The following is an 18465-nucleotide window of genomic DNA, read 5'->3' as shown; positions in this document are numbered from 1 at the left end:
TCGTCATCAAATAAGCAGGTAGTATGAAGAGTAGTGCAGCAAACGTTGCACCAATAGAAGGATTTTGTGTTTGTGTCTCTCAAATTACGCTGGCAGACTTCACACCAATCTTTTTCACACACCTCTTTCCCCCATAAAAGTAACTGAGACTCAACCGGAAACTCTCCGATAATCTCTTCCATCCTAATCCCCACGACATGGCTAAATTCTCCTATCACCGCTGGGAGGGTGAAATCAAAATCGGAGAAACCTCGAATCAGAATCGGTAATCGTGGATCTTGAAGATTCGATTGTGAGAAGAGAAACAAAATGTGATCCGATCAATGGTTGATGATGAAGAAGTGATTGATGATCAGAGGAGGATACTCATTCATCACTTTCTCTGATCTCTCTCGCCTGATACACAAAATAATCTAAGAGACGCTACGAAACGTCGTCGTTCCTTGGAAGGTGAATTTAAAATTATTGAAATTAAAATGATTTGTTTGACGAAAAAAGAAGAAGAAGAAAAAAAAGTATGCATTACAACAGATTACATAATTTACATTAACATGTATTTTCGAAATAATTAAAAAGTTATGCATTACAGATTACATAATTTACATTACAGAAGTATCTATCCCCCATATGTTCTTAAATCCGGACAGTGCGATCATTGGGTTAATAATATTATAGGGTTAACCTAGATCAACCAGACAACCACATATCAATAAATTTAATCAAATCATGAAAAAATAAATAAAAACAATGGGAATAGAGTCAAAGCTTAACAAACCACAAAGTCGGATATATGAATGAGAGTAGAAACAAATTACATCTTTAACAGAAAAAAAAATTACACTAATAATAGAGATGGAACTATATAATTAACTTACTGGATTCTCATCTTCAGTGACAATATCACGAACACATTTCATAGAACACGCTTTGTTGTTGTCTGTCGTAAGTACTCTGCCCTGACAAGGATACTTACAAGAATCACAAAGTGGTCGAGAAAGATTTCTCTTGGCAATAACTTTGACCTCCTTCCCTTTCACTTTCAAAATTTGACCAGGTTTCACATATAGGTCGTCATTAAATAAGCAGGCAATGTGAAGAGTAGTGCAGCAGCCGTTGCACCAATAGAATAACTTAGTGCTTGTATCTTTTAGATTACATTCACATACCTCGCACCAATCATTTTCACACACCTCGTTCCCTCATAATAATGTAAGAAAGTGTTTGTCGTGTTTATACCTTGCTTTGTATGGTAAGGTATCACACTTGATACAAACAATAAAATCGCATTCGATGCAATTAAATTGTTTAAAACATTCTAATTTGCATACCTCATATACGGGCTTGACATCGGGGTGTAAAGCCAGAAACACGGAATGTTCATCACCTTTGAAATCAAACGGCTCGGAAATTGATGCACATCGTATATCTAGATCGAATTCGCATTCTCCTATGCGACACTCATAGACAAATCCCGCACAAGCACAATCACAATCACACGCATCGCAACGAAAGTAATTTATATCATATCTACCCCCAATCTTCAATGTAAGTAGATGAGGATGTAATGGATGTTGTATCCTGCGTGGAGATTTTGCGCATGTTTTATGGAGGTTGAACTCACACTCCATACAAGAATAGAAGTTACCTTCACAGATAGGCATAACACAAGCTTCACAAAGCTTTTTTTCGTCGTAAAGTATGTCGACCTCTAGTCGGAGATGATGTTCATGAAGAAAATGGAGTATCACTCCTTCCGATATCATCTTGTAAGGCTTAGCATCTCGTGCTATGTCATCTTCTTCTGGTAAACCTTCGAGTTCAACTCCATCCCACACATCTTTCCGTAGAGCACATCTTAAGTGAACAGCATAATCATCACATTTGTTAGCGATATGGTTCAACTGCGGTACGTGCGGGATAAAAATATTTGCGATATAAGTGCGGTTTATGCAAAATAAGCGGTACACAATGATGTTTGATTGGTGAAAAAACTATTAGCGATATTGTTAATATGAAAATTTTCAGTTGTTAATCAGAAATATTTTAAACATATGTTTTTCTTCAAAATAAAAATTTCTGCTTTAAACATAAGTAAATTGGATTACAAATTAATCTTTTTTTTCTTATCTGTTTTTTTTTAATGTTTTTAATATAAAAAACTGGATTGCAAATTTTTATATAACAATGATCTAAGAGGGAAAAGAAGAGGGAGAATATATAGCCTAGATAGAATCATAGACATATATATGTGGGAGATAAAACAACAACTATACACTATTTTTAATTATAATCAAAATAATAAAATATATATATATATATATATAAATAATCCACTGCGGTTTTCTTCCGACCGTTGGGTAATAAACATGTTTGAGTTGTTACAGCGGTCCAAGGCATTTTGCCTTCTCAAAAAACGCACCCACCTCTTTTTGTTCATTTTTTTTGTAAAACCACAAATTAATAACAATTGTTGTGATTGGTGAAGGATGTGCGTTATTCATAAATCTTATCTCAATTCCGCAAATAAAATATCTCCATTCATAGCCTTAAATTCCAAAAGCCCAGGTACGTATTTTTCAGTTTAGATTCTAGAATGGTCATTAGTCAGTAAGATGTATATGTATTGGACAAATTAAAATCATCTAGCAATAAACGTGTGCGGATTAAAAACAATCCAACAATAAATGTGTACGGATTAAAAAACCATCCAACAATAAACGTATACGGATTAAAAACCATCCAACATTAAACGTGTACGGATTAAAAACCATCCAACAATAAACGTGTACGGATTAAAAACCATCCAACAATAAACGTGTACGGATTCAAACCATCCAACAATAAACGTGTACAAATAAAAAACCATCCAACATTAAATGTGTACACATTAAAACATCTAACAATAAATGTGTACAAACTAAAAACCATCCAACAATAAACATGTACAGATAAAAAACCATCCAGCATTAAATGTGTACACATTAAAACATCTAACAATAACGTGTACGGACTAAAAACCATCCAACAATAAACTGATATGGATTAAAACCATCCACAATAAACATATAAAAGATTAAAAACTATCTAACAATAAATGTGTACAAACTAAAACCATCTAAGGCTTCTGTATATCTAGCATAGTGATAAGGTTTTTGAGCTTGGAAACCTTAAACAAATAGGTAAAGATAATTTTTTACTTTTTTTGTCTCTGTTTAATAAACACCTATTTTTCTCTCGCAACATTCCCTAAATTACAAAGTAGATGTTGAAATCTTAATCCCACCATTAAAACTCAAGCTAACAGTAGTTGGCTTAGACATAAATTAAACTGGGCGTTACAAAGAATTATCAAAAACAATCATGTAAATATATATTATTGTGAAATAGTAATTTATCGATCATTCCAATGTTCATATTTCTCTTTTCTTTTCTAAACAAAGAGGGGCAAAATAGTAATTTTCCCGTTAAGTCATCTTCTTCCCAAAACCGAATAGCCACCCCGAAGTCTGCGTTTCCTAAACTCAGATTTTTGGTTTTGCTTCCATTTTTCTATTGTTTTCTTGTGTAATTTTAACCCAAATAACATAAATCTACCAATAATCAGAGAATTCATAACAATAACCAAAACAAGTTTTAAGTGGTTTCAATTTTTCTGATTTTATTTATCGTCTAAAACCAAATCACGATTGGCCACCTTCGTCTAGCGCTTCCTCGGTGACTAAATGAGTAAGACAATGGAGAAAAAAAACAAGAGAGAAGGAAGTCAGAGAAACAAATACTTAAGCTTTGTAAGAGAGACGATAAGAGAGAGAGATCGGATGGGGAGAGAAACACAAAAGCCCTCTTTGGTCATTTCTACAACACACCCAAAACTGTATTACATAATTTATTCTATTAGTGTAACAGTGATACACGGACTGATTTCCAAATTTTGTTTAGTAAAGTGGCTATAAATCTAATTAAATTATTAAAACGTACTAAAATCCAAACAAATCCTTTTTTTTTACATAATTTTTAAAAAAGTTTCTACAAACTTTAAGAAAATTTATTTTTTTTTGAATATAATTTAACATTATTATTTTTTTTAAAACTATCTTAATATAAAAGACTTATAACTATCTTATATATACGTAAAAATAAAAACATTTTAACATACTCTATAAAACCTTATAAATTTTACAAAAACTTTGATCGACTTTGCAAATAGCAGTTATCATCTGAAAAATCCGACCCGTTTTTTTATTTAATATATCTCAGATAAAGTTCAAGATAAATAAATGTAACGATGAATATATTAAAAATGTTACAAAAAAAACTATTACGTTAATGATATTGGGCTTTAGAGAATCCCAAGTCATCTTCTTTCTCGTTTCGTTAGCCCCGATCCTTCCACGGAACTCGATTTTATCATCCTTTTGGTATAGGTTGTGTATCATTAACACACATACATCATCAATCTTGGAGAGAATGATAGATCCGAGACCAACTTCTGCTTTTCGGTTTAATGGATTCTGGGAACAGAGGGTTCGTAATCTAACGATGAGTTTGATATCATCGTTCCATTTTCTCTTTCTCCTTCGAATCCATTGGGGGTGTATAATTCCGACACTAATCTGGCCACAACACAAAGGTTATGGTGTCGGCTCCTTTCCGTTTATCGGTGTTTGTCGTTTCATCTTCGAAACGGGTCGCTATGTTCATCAAAGAGGTTATGCCTCTAGTTTCGATCTCTCCATTCTGAGAAAGAGAGATCAATTTTGGATTTGAGATCCAGGAGAATATGATCGCGATACTATCGTTTACGGAAAGAAATTATGGTCTCCATTCATTCCTCTGCACATAGGCGTAATTGTTCGTGCGATGAAGACGTGGTTCATCGTGAAGATCTTCAATGGCGTCTTTGGTGTGAGATGTATAATTGGATGGAATTACACTAGTAGCAAGCCAAATTTTATGATGAAAACAAGGACAACGATACGGACTAATTGGTATTGGATTGTCAAGATTTCAAAACTTTTTCCAAAAGCAATGGGTTTTTTCTATGTGATGTGGAGTTACAACAAAAAAATGCCAGTACGGCATACATATCACATTCGAGTAGGATGGTTTATGAAGAAGGAACATACGAGTAAGACTTATCTGAAGGAAGCATCGTCAATTTCACTCTTTTCATGCTTGCTATCTTCACTATATGACACATATTTCTGCTTATGTAATAAATTGTTTTTGAAGTTTTGTATTGGTTTGGTACATGTTGTAATACCCAACTGATTAATAAAAGTTATTGGAAGGAAAAAAAAAAAAGATAAGAAAGAAGTATATAATTTTCGAAAAACTTAAAACCTTAAATAAAATAAATATTATAATGATATTTATACAATTATCTTTAGATCGCAAAAACTAAAATGTAATGATGATGTATTTTATAAATGTTACAAAAAGTTATTTAAGAAAAAAATAAGGAAATTTATTTGGTAAATGTATTATAATTATCTTCTATTCCAGAGTAATTGTAATGATCAATATGGTTCTGCTCCATGCCTCCATCAACATCCTCTATCCTCCGGGCCGGCGTGAAAACATTGATACAAACAATAAAATCACATTTGATGCAATTAAATTGTTTATAACATTCTGATTTGCAGACCTCACATACAGGCTTGACGCCAGGGTGTAAAGCAAGGAACAAAGGATGTTCATGACCTTGGAAATCAAATGGCTCAGATATTGCAGCCATGAATACATAAAGTCGCCACAATAACGGTAACAGGCATCACAATAGAAAACTTAATCAATTCGGAACCCTAATTCAGGATCCTCCACAGCGGATGGAGATGAACACGACGAAGACATCGAAGTTGGAGATCCGAACGGAGACGCGGACGGTGATTGAATCGGATCGTTGATCCGTAACTGAGACTCAATCGGAAACTCTCCGATGATCTCTTCCATCCTAATCCCCACGACATGGCCAAATTCTCCGATCACCGTTGGGAGGGTGAAATCAAAATCGGAGAAACCTCGAATCAGAATCGGTAATCGTGGATTTGAAAATTCGATTGCGAGAAGAGAAACAAAATGTGTGATCCGATCAATGGGTCATGAATTCATGATGATGATGATGAAGTGATGATTAGAGGAGAATACTCTTTCATCAGTTTCTCTGATCTCTCGCCTGAGTTTGGTTAGCTTAACGATAAATTCATATTGAATTGTAAATCCTAAAAATCAAAACACATATATTTGAAATAATATGTTTTATTCTTGAGTATTTTAAAATCAATGATTGAATAACACAACAATACCACAAGCACATTTTTTAGAACACGCTTTGTAGTTGTCTGTGGTAAATATTCTGCCCTGACAAGGATACTTACAAGAATCACAAAGTGGTCGAGAAAGATTTCTTTTGGCAATAACTTTGACCTCCTTCCCTCTTACTTTCAAAATTTGACCAGGTTTCGCATATAGGTCGTCATTAAATAAGCAGGCAATGTGAAGAGTAGTGCAGCAGTCGTTGCACCAATAGAATAACTTAGTGCTTGTATCTTTTAGATTACATTCACATACCTCGCACCAATCATTTTCACACACCTCGTTCCCCCATAATAATGTAAGAAAGTGTTTGTCGTGTTTATACCTTGCTTTGTATGGTAAGGTAGCACACTTGATACAAACAATAAAATCGCATTCGATGCAATTAAATTGTTTAAAACATTCTAATTTGCATACCTCACATACGGGCTTGACATCGGGGTGTAAAGCCAGAAACACGGAATGTTCATGACCTTTGAAATCAAACGGCTCGGAAATTGATGCACATCGTATATCTAGATCAAATTCGCATTCTCCTATGCGACACTCATAGACAAATCCCGCACAAGCACAATCACACGCATCGCAACGAAAGTAATTTATATCATATCTACCCCCAATCTTCAATGTAAGTAGATGAGGATGTAATGGATGTTGTATCCTGCGTGGAGATTTTGCGCATGTTTTATGGAGGTTGAACTCACACTCCATACAAGAATAGAAGTTACCTTCACAGATAGGCATAACACAAGCTTCACAAAGCTTTTTTTCGTCGTAAAGTATGTCGACCTCTAGTCGGAGATGATGTTCATGAAGAAAATGGAGTATCACTCCTTCCGATATCATCTTGTAAGGCTTAGCATCTCGTGCTATGTCATCTTCTTCTGGTAAACCTTCGAGTTCAACTCCATCCCACACATCTTTCCGTAGAGCACATCTTAAGTGAACAGCATAATCATCACATTTGTTAGCGATATGGTTCAACTGCGGTACGTGCGGGATAAAAATATTTGCGATATAAGTGCGGTTTATGCAAAATAAGCGGTACACAATGATGTTTGATTGGTGAAAAAACTATTAGCGATATTGTTAATATGAAAATTTTCAGTTGTTAATCAGAAATATTTTAAACATATGTTTTTCTTCAAAATAAAAATTTCTGCTTTAAACATAAGTAAATTGGATTACAAATTAATCTTTTTTTNTTACATAATTTACATTAACATGTATTTTCGAAATAATTAAAAAGTTATGCATTACAGATTACATAATTTACATTACAGAAGTATCTATCCCCCATATGTTCTTAAATCCGGACAGTGCGATCATTGGGTTAATAATATTATAGGGTTAACCTAGATCAACCAGACAACCACATATCAATAAATTTAATCAAATCATGAAAAAATAAATAAAAACAATGGGAATAGAGTCAAAGCTTAACAAACCACAAAGTCGGATATATGAATGAGAGTAGAAACAAATTACATCTTTAACAGAAAAAAAAATTACACTAATAATAGAGATGGAACTATATAATTAACTTACTGGATTCTCATCTTCAGTGACAATATCACGAACACATTTCATAGAACACGCTTTGTTGTTGTCTGTCGTAAGTACTCTGCCCTGACAAGGATACTTACAAGAATCACAAAGTGGTCGAGAAAGATTTCTCTTGGCAATAACTTTGACCTCCTTCCCTTTCACTTTCAAAATTTGACCAGGTTTCACATATAGGTCGTCATTAAATAAGCAGGCAATGTGAAGAGTAGTGCAGCAGTCGTTGCACCAATAGAATAACTTAGTGCTTGTATCTTGTAGATTACGTTCGCATACCTCGCACCAATCTTTTTCACACACCTCTGTCCCCCACAATAATGTAAGCAAGTGTTTGTCGTGCTTATACCTTGCTTTGTATGGTAAGGTAGCGCAGTTGATACAAACAATAAAATCGCATTTGATGCAATTAAATTGTTTACGACATTCTGATTTGCAGACCTTACATATTGGCTTCACTTCTGGGTCTAAAGCTAGGAACAAGGGATCGTCGTGACCTTGAAAGACAAACGGCTCCGATATTGCAGCACACCGTACATCTACACAGAAATCGCATTCCACTATGGGACAAAAATACATAAAGCCACCACAATAACGATAACAAGCATCGCAATAGTAGACACGGTTACCATACTCACTCTCAGGGATTAATTTAAGTGGATGAGGATGTAACAAATGCTGTATTCTGCGGGGAGAGTTTGCGCATGTTTTATGGAGCATGAACTCACACTCCATACAAGAATAGAACTCACACTCCATAAAAGAATAGAACTCCTCCTTAATTATAGGCATAACACATGCTTGACAAAGCTTGTTTTCGTCATAAATTAGGCTAACCTCGAGCCGAAGATAATGGTCATGAAGAAAATGAAGTATCACTCCTTTAGATATCATCTCAAACGGCTCATCATCTTGTGTTATATCATCTTCTTCTGGTACACCTTCGAGTTCCACTCCATCACACACATCTCTCCGTAGAGCACATCTTACGTGAACAGCAAAGTCGTCATCACATTTGTCACAAGTATATGAACCATAATCACCATCAATACTTTTACGACAAACTCCACAATAACATTCTTGGGATTGTAGAGAAGCGGTGTAGGAGATACGATGGTTATGACGTGATATCTTGATGATACGTGGAGAATACATACAGTCGTTGTGAGCAACAAAGCTGCATTTGAGACAAACGTAGGTTGGTTTACCTTCTCTGATTAGACCACAAACGTTGCAAGTTAAAGAAGCCTGTTTGGGGAAAAGAGTGAGGGGATGATCATGGGTTTTTGGTTGGTCTACAACGAAGGGTATCGACGTCATCGCACATGTTGTATGCATAACAACATCACATTTGGTACAATAATATACCATATCGCTTGCTCCTCTTCCGCAACATAAACACTCTGCATCTTGAGTTGGACGATAATAGTAAAGTTGGAGAGAATGCTTAGGATGGTAAGGGTGTTTGATTTTAAGTGGAGCCTTGACGCATTCTCTGTGTAAAATTGTATCACATTCGACACAGAAATAATAGTCTGTGCCAAACTTTGCTCCGCTGCATATGCCGCATTCACCATCGTCATCAAACTCTTTATTGTTGCACCAAAACAACGGGAGTACTGAATGAATTTTCTGATGCGCACTTCTTGTTCTGTTTCGCGAAGTTCTTATTTTAGAGACGATGTATTCCGGGGAGGAAGTCAGCGGGTGAGAGTTTTGATTACCGTCTTTTAGACATCGTGACACAGGGCAAACGAAAAGGGCATCGTTGACTAATTCACCGAAGGAGGAGACTGGGGTTTGTGCTTGTGGTATGGGTTGGTATTTCGGGTGATGATATACCAGATATTGTTTACCATCAGTTTCCACCTCATGAAATCCACCGAAGGGTATTGACTTCATCGCACAGACTGTATGCATTGCAACATCACACCTGGTACAATTATATACCAGACCCATTGCTCTTTTTCCACAACATAAACACTCTATATCAGGAGCATTAGGCCGAAGATATGAAAGTTGGAGAGAATGTTTAGGGTGATGAGGGTGTTTGATTTTGAATGGAGATTGGACGCATTCTTTGTGGTATGTTTGATCACATATGTCACAAAAATAATAGTCTGTGCCGAAATTTGAGCCGCTGCATATGTAACACCCACCATTGACATTGAATTCTTTGTTGTTGCACCAAAACAAAGGGAGTATTGAATGTTCTTCATAAGCGTCATCACTGTCATCACTACTTGTTGTAGACTCAACATATTCGGGGGAATAACGGACCGGATAGATAAAGTGGGAATAATCATATATAATTCGTGTAGAAGGGCAATAAAAAAATGGTTGAAAAGGTTGGGGTTTATGTTTATCGGAGGAGGTTTGGCTTTGTGTTTTGGGTATGGGTTGGTATTTTGTGTGATGATATACCAGCTGAGATAGTTCCGCCTCATGAAATCCACCTATGGGCTCCATCGTTTGTAATTGTGATAGTTTTTTCTCTTCTCTTTTAGGTGAATGATTTGTTGGTTGTGATGATATTCGTTTCCGGCTTATCCCACATATATATATATACACGAACAAATAAAGTCAACTATACTGTTGAAGGTGTTTTCATCTGTTCTGTTCTTAAATTACTACTTTCGATCTGGCTTTATTTCTTGTATTGTTTTGTTTTTCTGTCAACTTGAGACACTTGTATTAAAATTCTGTCCATTCGCTGTTTACAAGTAAAACTCGATGCAGTCTTTCATTTAAATTGGATCTGAGTTCTGGTCTTTTATAATTGTTTCATATATAAAAATCAGGTCTTTAATTTATTGAATTGTTTCATATATATAAATTAGGGCTGCCAGGCTGCCAGCAGACTAACGTGCGACAGCTAGCAGAAAAATTAGCTATGATCTTTTATAATCGTTTCATATATAAAAAGTATCGTGCCTTTTTATCATAGTTCGCATAGCTACAATTACTTTTTAATAACTAGTAAAGGGTTCTAAACTTAGATCTCTCAGTAGTATCAGAGATAATGCGTATATCATTATAAGTTTAAGGATTTACTTATAATTATTATTGTAATCCTAATCTTCTATGTATTATATATATGTGTAACTCATTATTATTAATTAAGAATCATTTCAATCTCTATATGGTATCAGAACACCAGATCTGACCTAAACCTAAATATTTTAAACACCACGCCTCCTGTATGACTACATCCAGCAACATATCTCCTTCCACTGGTGAAGTCATCATGACCTCTACCAATCCTCTCTTTAACGTCAACACATCTAATGTTACCAAACTCAATGACACCAATTACTTGATGTGGAGCCTCCAGATCCATGCTTTGATTGACGGCTATGAACTCGCCGGCTACCTTGATGGATCTCACCCTGCTCCGTCTTCCACCGTTACAACTGATGCTGTCACCGTTCCAAATCCAGATTTTGCTTTCTGGAAACGCCAAGATTGCCTACTCTACAGTGCTTTGCTTAGTGTCATGTTTGCTAATGTTCAACCGTTGGTGTCTCGTGCCACTACAGCTGCTGAGGTATAGGAAACTCTTATGTCCATCTTTGCTAAACCAAGCTGTGGTCATGTACAAGGTATCAGAAATCAGATTAAGGTATGGACTAAAGGTAACATGATTATTGATGCTTATGTGCGTGGCCTTGTTATTCGTTTTGATGAGCTTGCTGCGCTTGGGAAACCGCTTGATCTTGAGGATCAAATAGAGAAGATTCTTGAAGGCCTTCCTGAGGATTACAAACCGGTCATCGATCAAATAGAAGACAAAGATGTTCAACCGACCATTAGCGATGTTCATGAACGCTTACGTAACCGTGAATCTCGCCTCATTGATGTTGCTGCTGCGTCTCTGACCCCGTTTCCGGTCTCCGCCAATGTTGTCCAACGTCGCATGGACAACAATCTCAACAACACCAACAACAACAGGAACAACGGTCGTTCCCGGAACCAACCCATTCAAACTCGCTCATTCAACAACAACAACTGGCAGTCATCTCAAGGTAACAACAACAAGCGGTCCTTCCGTCCTTACTTGGGTAAGTGTCAACTTTGCAACACTCAAGGACACAGTGCTAGGAGATGTCCTCAACTCCTCTCGATGCAACCTGCTTCACGCAACAACAACAGCTCCTTCACTCTGTGGCAACCTGGAGCAAACATGGCTGCTATTGTCGACTCGGGTGCTACACACCACATCACTTCCGACCTTAACAATCTCTCGTTGCACCACCCCTACACTGGAGGTGATGATGTCGTAATTGCTGATGGTTCTACTATGATTATCACTCACACGGGTTCTATGCTTCTTCCTTCTCAAACTAGAGCTTTAAAATTAGATAAAGTTCTTTGCGTTCCTGATATTCATCGCAACCTTATTTCTGTATATCGTCTTTGTAACGCTAACAGTGTTTCTGTTCACTTCTATCCTGCCTTCTTTTAGGTGAAGGATCTGAGTACGGGTGTCCCATTACTCCAAGGCCGAACTGATCGTGGCTTGTATGTGTGGCCGGTGACAAATCTGAATGTTGTGGCGATGTTATCTTCTTCTGGTCCAAGAACAAGTCTTGTTTCATGGCACTCTCGCTTAGGCCATCCCTCTCCACCTATTTTAAACACCATTATTTCTACTTTTTCTCTTCATGTTGCTTATTCTACTCAAAAACACTTATCTTGCTCAGATTACCTTATTAATAAAAGTCAGAAGTTGCCATTTACACACTCTACAATAACCTCCACTCGCCCTCTTGAGTATATTTTCTTTGATGTTTGGACATCTCCAATTCTCTCAACTCAAAACTACAAATATTATCTTGTTCTTGTTGACCATTTCACCCGTTATACTTGGCTATATCCTCTTCAACGCAAGTCTGATGTTAAAGACGTGTTCCTCACTTTCAAGGCACTTGTTGAAAATCGTTTCCAAACAAGAATTGGGACTTTATTCACCGACAATGGTGGTGAGTTTGTGGTTCTACGACACCAGCTCTCCACACATGGCATTACACACCTTACTTCACCGCCTCACACTCCGGAGCATAACGGTTTGTCTGAGCGCAAGCATCGTCACGTTGTGGAAACAAGCCTCACTCTCATGTCTATGGCTTCACTACCAAAGGATCATTGGCCATATGCATTCACTACAGCTGTTTATCTTATCAACCGGATGCCCACTCCAGTTCTTGGACTTCAGTCTCCATTTCAAAAGCTTTTTCAACAACCACCAAATTATGAGAATCTCCGAGTTTTTGGGTGCTTGTGCTACCCTTGGCTTCGGCCTTATACTCAACATAGGCTTGCTGATCGGTCTCAAGGATGTGTTTTTCTCGGCTACTCTGCTACTCAAAGTGCCTACCATTGTCTTCACATTCAGTCTGGCCGCATATATACTTCGCGTCATGTTCAATTAGTTGAACACGTTTTCCCTTTCTGTAAGTTGGTATTGCAAACCTCTGTCCAAGTTGGCTTCTGTGTCGGTGCACCGTCATCTCCACCGTCAGTCACCATGATTCCAGTGGCTCCGTCTCCAGTGCAACCACCGCCATCTCCACCTTCGTCCTCACCGTCGTTGGTTTTGCCTTTGTCGCGACCTCCTATCAATCATACATATCAACGTCATACTAAAAATGTGGGTTAGCCTCAAAGCCCAACACCACATTCTACTACACAACATGGATCCAAGGCCCAACAACCAAATGCCATTTCAAGTCACAGTCTACTTACTTCATCACCTTCCTCTGCTCCGACGTCGACTACGTCTTCTACACCATCAAGTTTGGGACCTTCCGACAACGACCTTCACCTGCCATCGTCACTCTCATCCGGTCAACACCCTCAGGTATCGTCTTCTTCGCCCTCCTCTTCTTCTCCTCCACTCTCGGGGCCTACTGCTCCTTCTCACAATGAGTCGAGACCCACGACTCAGCCACCACCTCGATCCACTGAGCCTACTGCTCGACCACAAAATGAGTTGCAACCCACAACTCAGCCACAACCACCACAAATCCACCCACCGCACCAAGCTGTTCCCACTCGACCACATAACCAAATACGACATAATGAGCCACCGCAAAATCACAACAAAATGACAACTCGCTCCCAAAATAATATATACAAACCCATCCACAAATACGGTTTTATGGCTACTGCTCGTCACTCTCGCTTGACTGAACCGACAACAATTGCTCAAGCACTCAAAGATCCTAGATGGGGACGGGCGTGTTCGGTTGAGTATGATGCTCTTGTTGCTAACTATACTTGGAATTTGGTGCCTCCTAACGCTCAACAGAATATTGTCGGCTGTCGATGGGTATTCACTACGAAATTTCTTGCTGATGGGACTCTCGATCGCAACAAAGCTCGCTTGGTGGCTAAGGGTTTTCATCAACAATATGACAAGGACTGTGCTGAAACTTTTAGTCCGGTTATCAAGTCTACAACAATTCGGGATGTCTTAGATGTTGCAGTGAAGAAAGCATGGCCTATCAAACAACTAGATGTCAACAATGCCTTTCTCCAAGGAGAACTCACTGAAGAGGTTTATATGTCGCAGCCACCGGGTTTTGTTGATAAAGATCGACCCTCTTACGTTTGTCGGTTGCGGAAGCCGATCTATGGCCTTAAGCAGCCCCTCGCGCATGGTACATGTCTATCAAGCAACACTTACTTGATACTGGATTCATAAATTCACTTGTTGATGCTTCGTTATTCATTCGCACCTCGTCTATGTTGACGATATCATTGTCACCGGGAGTAGCTCTAACATTGTCGCCTCTGTTCTCACTGCCTTCGCCGACCGCTTCTCCATTAAAGATCCTGTTGATCTTCATTATTTTTTGGGTATTGAGGTTTCCAGGTCTCGACATGGGATGCACCTTATGCAGCAAAAATACATCACTGACCGTCTTCTTAAAACCAATATGCTAGAAGCTAAGCCAGTCTTTACTCCATTACCAACATCGCCCAAACTCACACTTGCCAGCGGTTCTCCTCTAGAAGATGCTTCTCAATATCGGTCTGTTGTGGGAAGCCTACAGTATCTCTTATTTACACGGCCAGACATTTCTTATGCTGTAAATCATCTTTCACAGGAGCACTAGCAAGCCGCAAAACGTGTACTGCGCTATCTTGCTGGTACCACAACACATGGTATCTATCTTCACGCTCTTCACCTCTTTCACTACATTGTTTTTCTACATCACCTGTCAAGTTACAAGGCTTCTCTGATGCGGATTGGGCGGGTGACACGAACGACTATGTTTCCACCAATGGTTATGTCATCTACATGGGTCGGAATCCAATATCCTGGTCTTCTAAGAAACAACATGGTGTCGCGCGTTCCTCCACGGAAGCAGAATATCGGGCTGTTGCAAACATCGCTGTCGAGCTTCGCTGGTTATGTTCCTTATACTCTGAACTCAAGCTTGATATTCCTACTCCTCCTGTTATCTATTGCGATAATGTTGGTGCAACCTACCTGTGTGCAAATCCGGTCTTCCCTTCACGCATGAAACATATTGCTCTTGACTATCATTTTGTTCGGAATCAGATTCAGTCCAAACAGCTACGTGTTGCACATGTTTCGACTCATGACCAGTTGGCTGACACACTTACAAAACCCCTACCGCGAGCCAAGTTCCAACAAGCGTGTTTCAAGATTGGAGTCGTTAAGCTCCCTCCATCTTGAGGGGGCGTATCAGAGATAATGTGTATATCATTATAAATTTAGGGATCTACTTGTAATTATTATTTTAACCCTAGTCTCCTATGTACTATATATATGTGTGTAACTCATTATTATTAATCAAGAATCATTTCAACCTCTATAAGTAGGTTATATGGTTTAACCCCAAGAGTTACCTAAACCAACAACTTCTACGACTTTTGTTATAAATATTTATTAGTTGAGGTGTTGGCTTTTGGTTACTAATGGATTTAGATAGAATTCAAATTTTTTTGAAAAATATTATGTTATTCAATCATAGATTTTCAAATCTTCATCAAAATGAAGTGGTATTGATTCTATCATTTAGAAATATTACTTAAAATCCAATGTTATTCAGAGCCTTTATGTTCGGAGCATTACATACATGTTACATGTTACAGCTGAAGGGAGGCTTTGAACCAATCAACCAATTTGGTCTCTAGGGGTTAAAAATTACGAAAGACATGCTGATAGTGATAGTTTGACTTTAGCTTAATTTGCATTTACGTGATAAGTGGAGGTTCACGATTTTTTTTTCCATGTTACTGTACATGATTAATTTGCATTTTCTGGTAAGTGTATTTACCATACTTACAATTGTGTAGTCTTCAAATTACTAAAATTATTTATTACAAAATAAAATTGAAAGGTAAGTCTTAAGGTAGCATTTTAAAAATAATTCTCAAGTACCATTGGCTTACAGAGTATCATTACAGAGATTTTTCATTGTTATACAAAGAGTGTCACACTATAATTCTAATATATTTTTCACATTCTAATATATTTTAATATAATTTTAATTACATAATATAATTCTAATATATTTTTCACACTAAATTTCTTAATTTTAAGGTTCAAAATGTTAATGAAATCATTTTAAGAATATATATAGTATTAGTGAAAATATCTCAAAATTTTAAGTATTACTTAATAACACTTTAAATATTTAAAATGTGATTTTCCCTTTTTATTTTTCTTTCTTCTCTCTCTTTTCTTTTGGGTGGAATATTTATTGGTGGTGATATGATGTTCGTTTCGTGCTTCTCCCACATATACACACACAAGTTCAACTTGTCTTGCACGTGTTTTTTCTATCCTTTCTAAACTTAACGGTCCTCTTCAGAAAAATTAAAAATTAAGCTACTTGATCAAGTTGTTAATAGGAAATGAATTTTACTCGCGGTTTACATCTCGATGGAGTTTATATATATATTTACATATATCTAATAAAACACCAAGCATAAAAACCATATTAAAAAGAATATTTGAAATAACACAAAAAGAGTTTGATGTAACATAGCTTATATAACTAATGTTCACTGATGAGTTACGCTCCTGGTCTTTTACATTTCTGTCAAGATCTGTTAAATTATGTGTTCTCCACAATTTATTAAGATCAATAACTATTTCGACTTGGTCGGGGTTTCAACGTCAATTTTGCTCCGTATTCCCAATTGTTTGGCAGCTACTCCAAATATGACCTGTTACAAGCTAATATTTTGTACCACCTCATGAAATCCACCGATGGAATCCATCTTTTTGGGTACTATTTAATTTTGATAGTTTTTTTGTCTATTTTTTTTTTCGGTGAAATAGTTGCTGGTTCAAAATGTCATTGGCATTTGATTTTGTAATATTAATATAGTTGATTTCCATCCACCACTTACTGTAATTTGTTTCTTTTTCACATTTAACAAACTTTTATGTAAAATACACTTACCACAACTGTATGTATATCATTATTTTAATATTATTTTTTCACATGATATGGAAAAACCTATACCGCTTTCTTAAACACTAATATTATATCATATGATTCAATTTTTTCCATATTTTTTTCTATGGAATCGTTTTGGGTAATTTTAATAGTTTTTTTCTCTTTATTTTCTTTTCAGTGAAAGATTAGTAGTAGGCTGTGATGGTATGCTCGTTTTCTGCCTCGCCCACATGGTTTTCGTCAAACTAGTCTTTGAACATAGTTTTCTCCCTTCCCACTTACTGTAGCCTATACTGCTTTCTTGAAGTTTTATCTATATGACACTACGAAACGTCGGCGTTCTTTCTAAAATAATTTGAAATACTTTTTATAACTTTTATAACGTTCGTAATTAACACAAAGAAACATGTAGTTAAATCTCGACCGGATTATCCTTGAATTATCGGGTTTACCTAGATCGACTACATGTCAATAGATTAATCAAATCATGAAAATAAGAAAAGTAAAAAAAACAATCGCATTGTTGAAGAATTAACAAACCACAGAGTCTGATATATGAATTAAAGAAGATACAAATTATATCTTTGATAACAAAAGAAAACAAAATACAAAATAACATTGATATAGCTAGAAAGATAATTTATATAATATTACGAGCACATTTCATAGAACATGTTGTGATGTTGTCTATCGTAAATAGTCTGCCCTGGCAAGTGTACTCACAAGAATCACATAGTGGTCGAGAAAGGTTCCTTCTTGCAAGAACTTTGACTTGTTTCACCTCATTCCCTTCTCTTACATCCAAAATTTGACCAGGTTTAAGGTAAAGGTCGTCATCAAACAAGCAGGCAGTGTGAAGAGTAGTGCAGCAAACGTTGCACCAATAGAAGAATTTTGTGTTTGTGTCTCTCAAATTACGCTCGCAGACTTCACACCAATCTTTTTCACACACCTCTTTCCCCCATAAAAGTTTAAGAAAGTGTTTGTCGTGCTTATACCTTGCTTTGTATGGTAAGGTAGCACACTTGATACAAACAATGAAATCGCATTTGATGCAATTAAATTGTTTATAACATTCTGATTTACAAACCTCACATATTGGCTTGACGTTTGGGTGTAAAGCTAGGAACAAGGGATGTTCATGACC

The 18465-nt window shown here is 36.8% G+C and overlaps 2 protein-coding genes across 2 annotated transcripts in view; both read right to left on the bottom strand.

Annotated features, from left to right (window-relative positions):
• On the bottom strand, positions 7749-10383 carry LOC104703784. The gene has a single exon (XM_019227294.1). It carries the CDS (start codon positions 10342-10344, stop codon positions 7855-7857), a length of 2490 nt encoding a protein of 829 aa, XP_019082839.1. The 5' UTR covers positions 10345-10383; the 3' UTR covers positions 7749-7854.
• LOC104703785 overlaps positions 17865-18465 on the bottom strand; it is a 4765-nt gene continuing 4164 nt past the window's right edge. The window contains exon 2 of the mRNA XM_010419858.1: positions 17865-18408. Within this exon, the coding sequence (XP_010418160.1) occupies positions 17959-18408 (450 nt within the window). The 3' untranslated portion in view covers positions 17865-17958. The remainder of the gene's footprint in view (positions 18409-18465) is intronic.

Source organism: Camelina sativa, chromosome 7, assembly GCF_000633955.1.
Source record: "Camelina sativa cultivar DH55 chromosome 7, Cs, whole genome shotgun sequence".
NCBI classification, from domain to species: domain Eukaryota; kingdom Viridiplantae; phylum Streptophyta; class Magnoliopsida; order Brassicales; family Brassicaceae; genus Camelina; species Camelina sativa.
This window is presented reverse-complemented; position numbering and strand designations above follow the sequence as displayed.

Coding starts and splice junctions, on each gene's coding strand:
- LOC104703784 (XM_019227294.1), bottom strand. CDS start 10,344: ATGGAGCCCATAGGTGGATTTCATGAGGCGGAACTATCTCAGCTGGTA.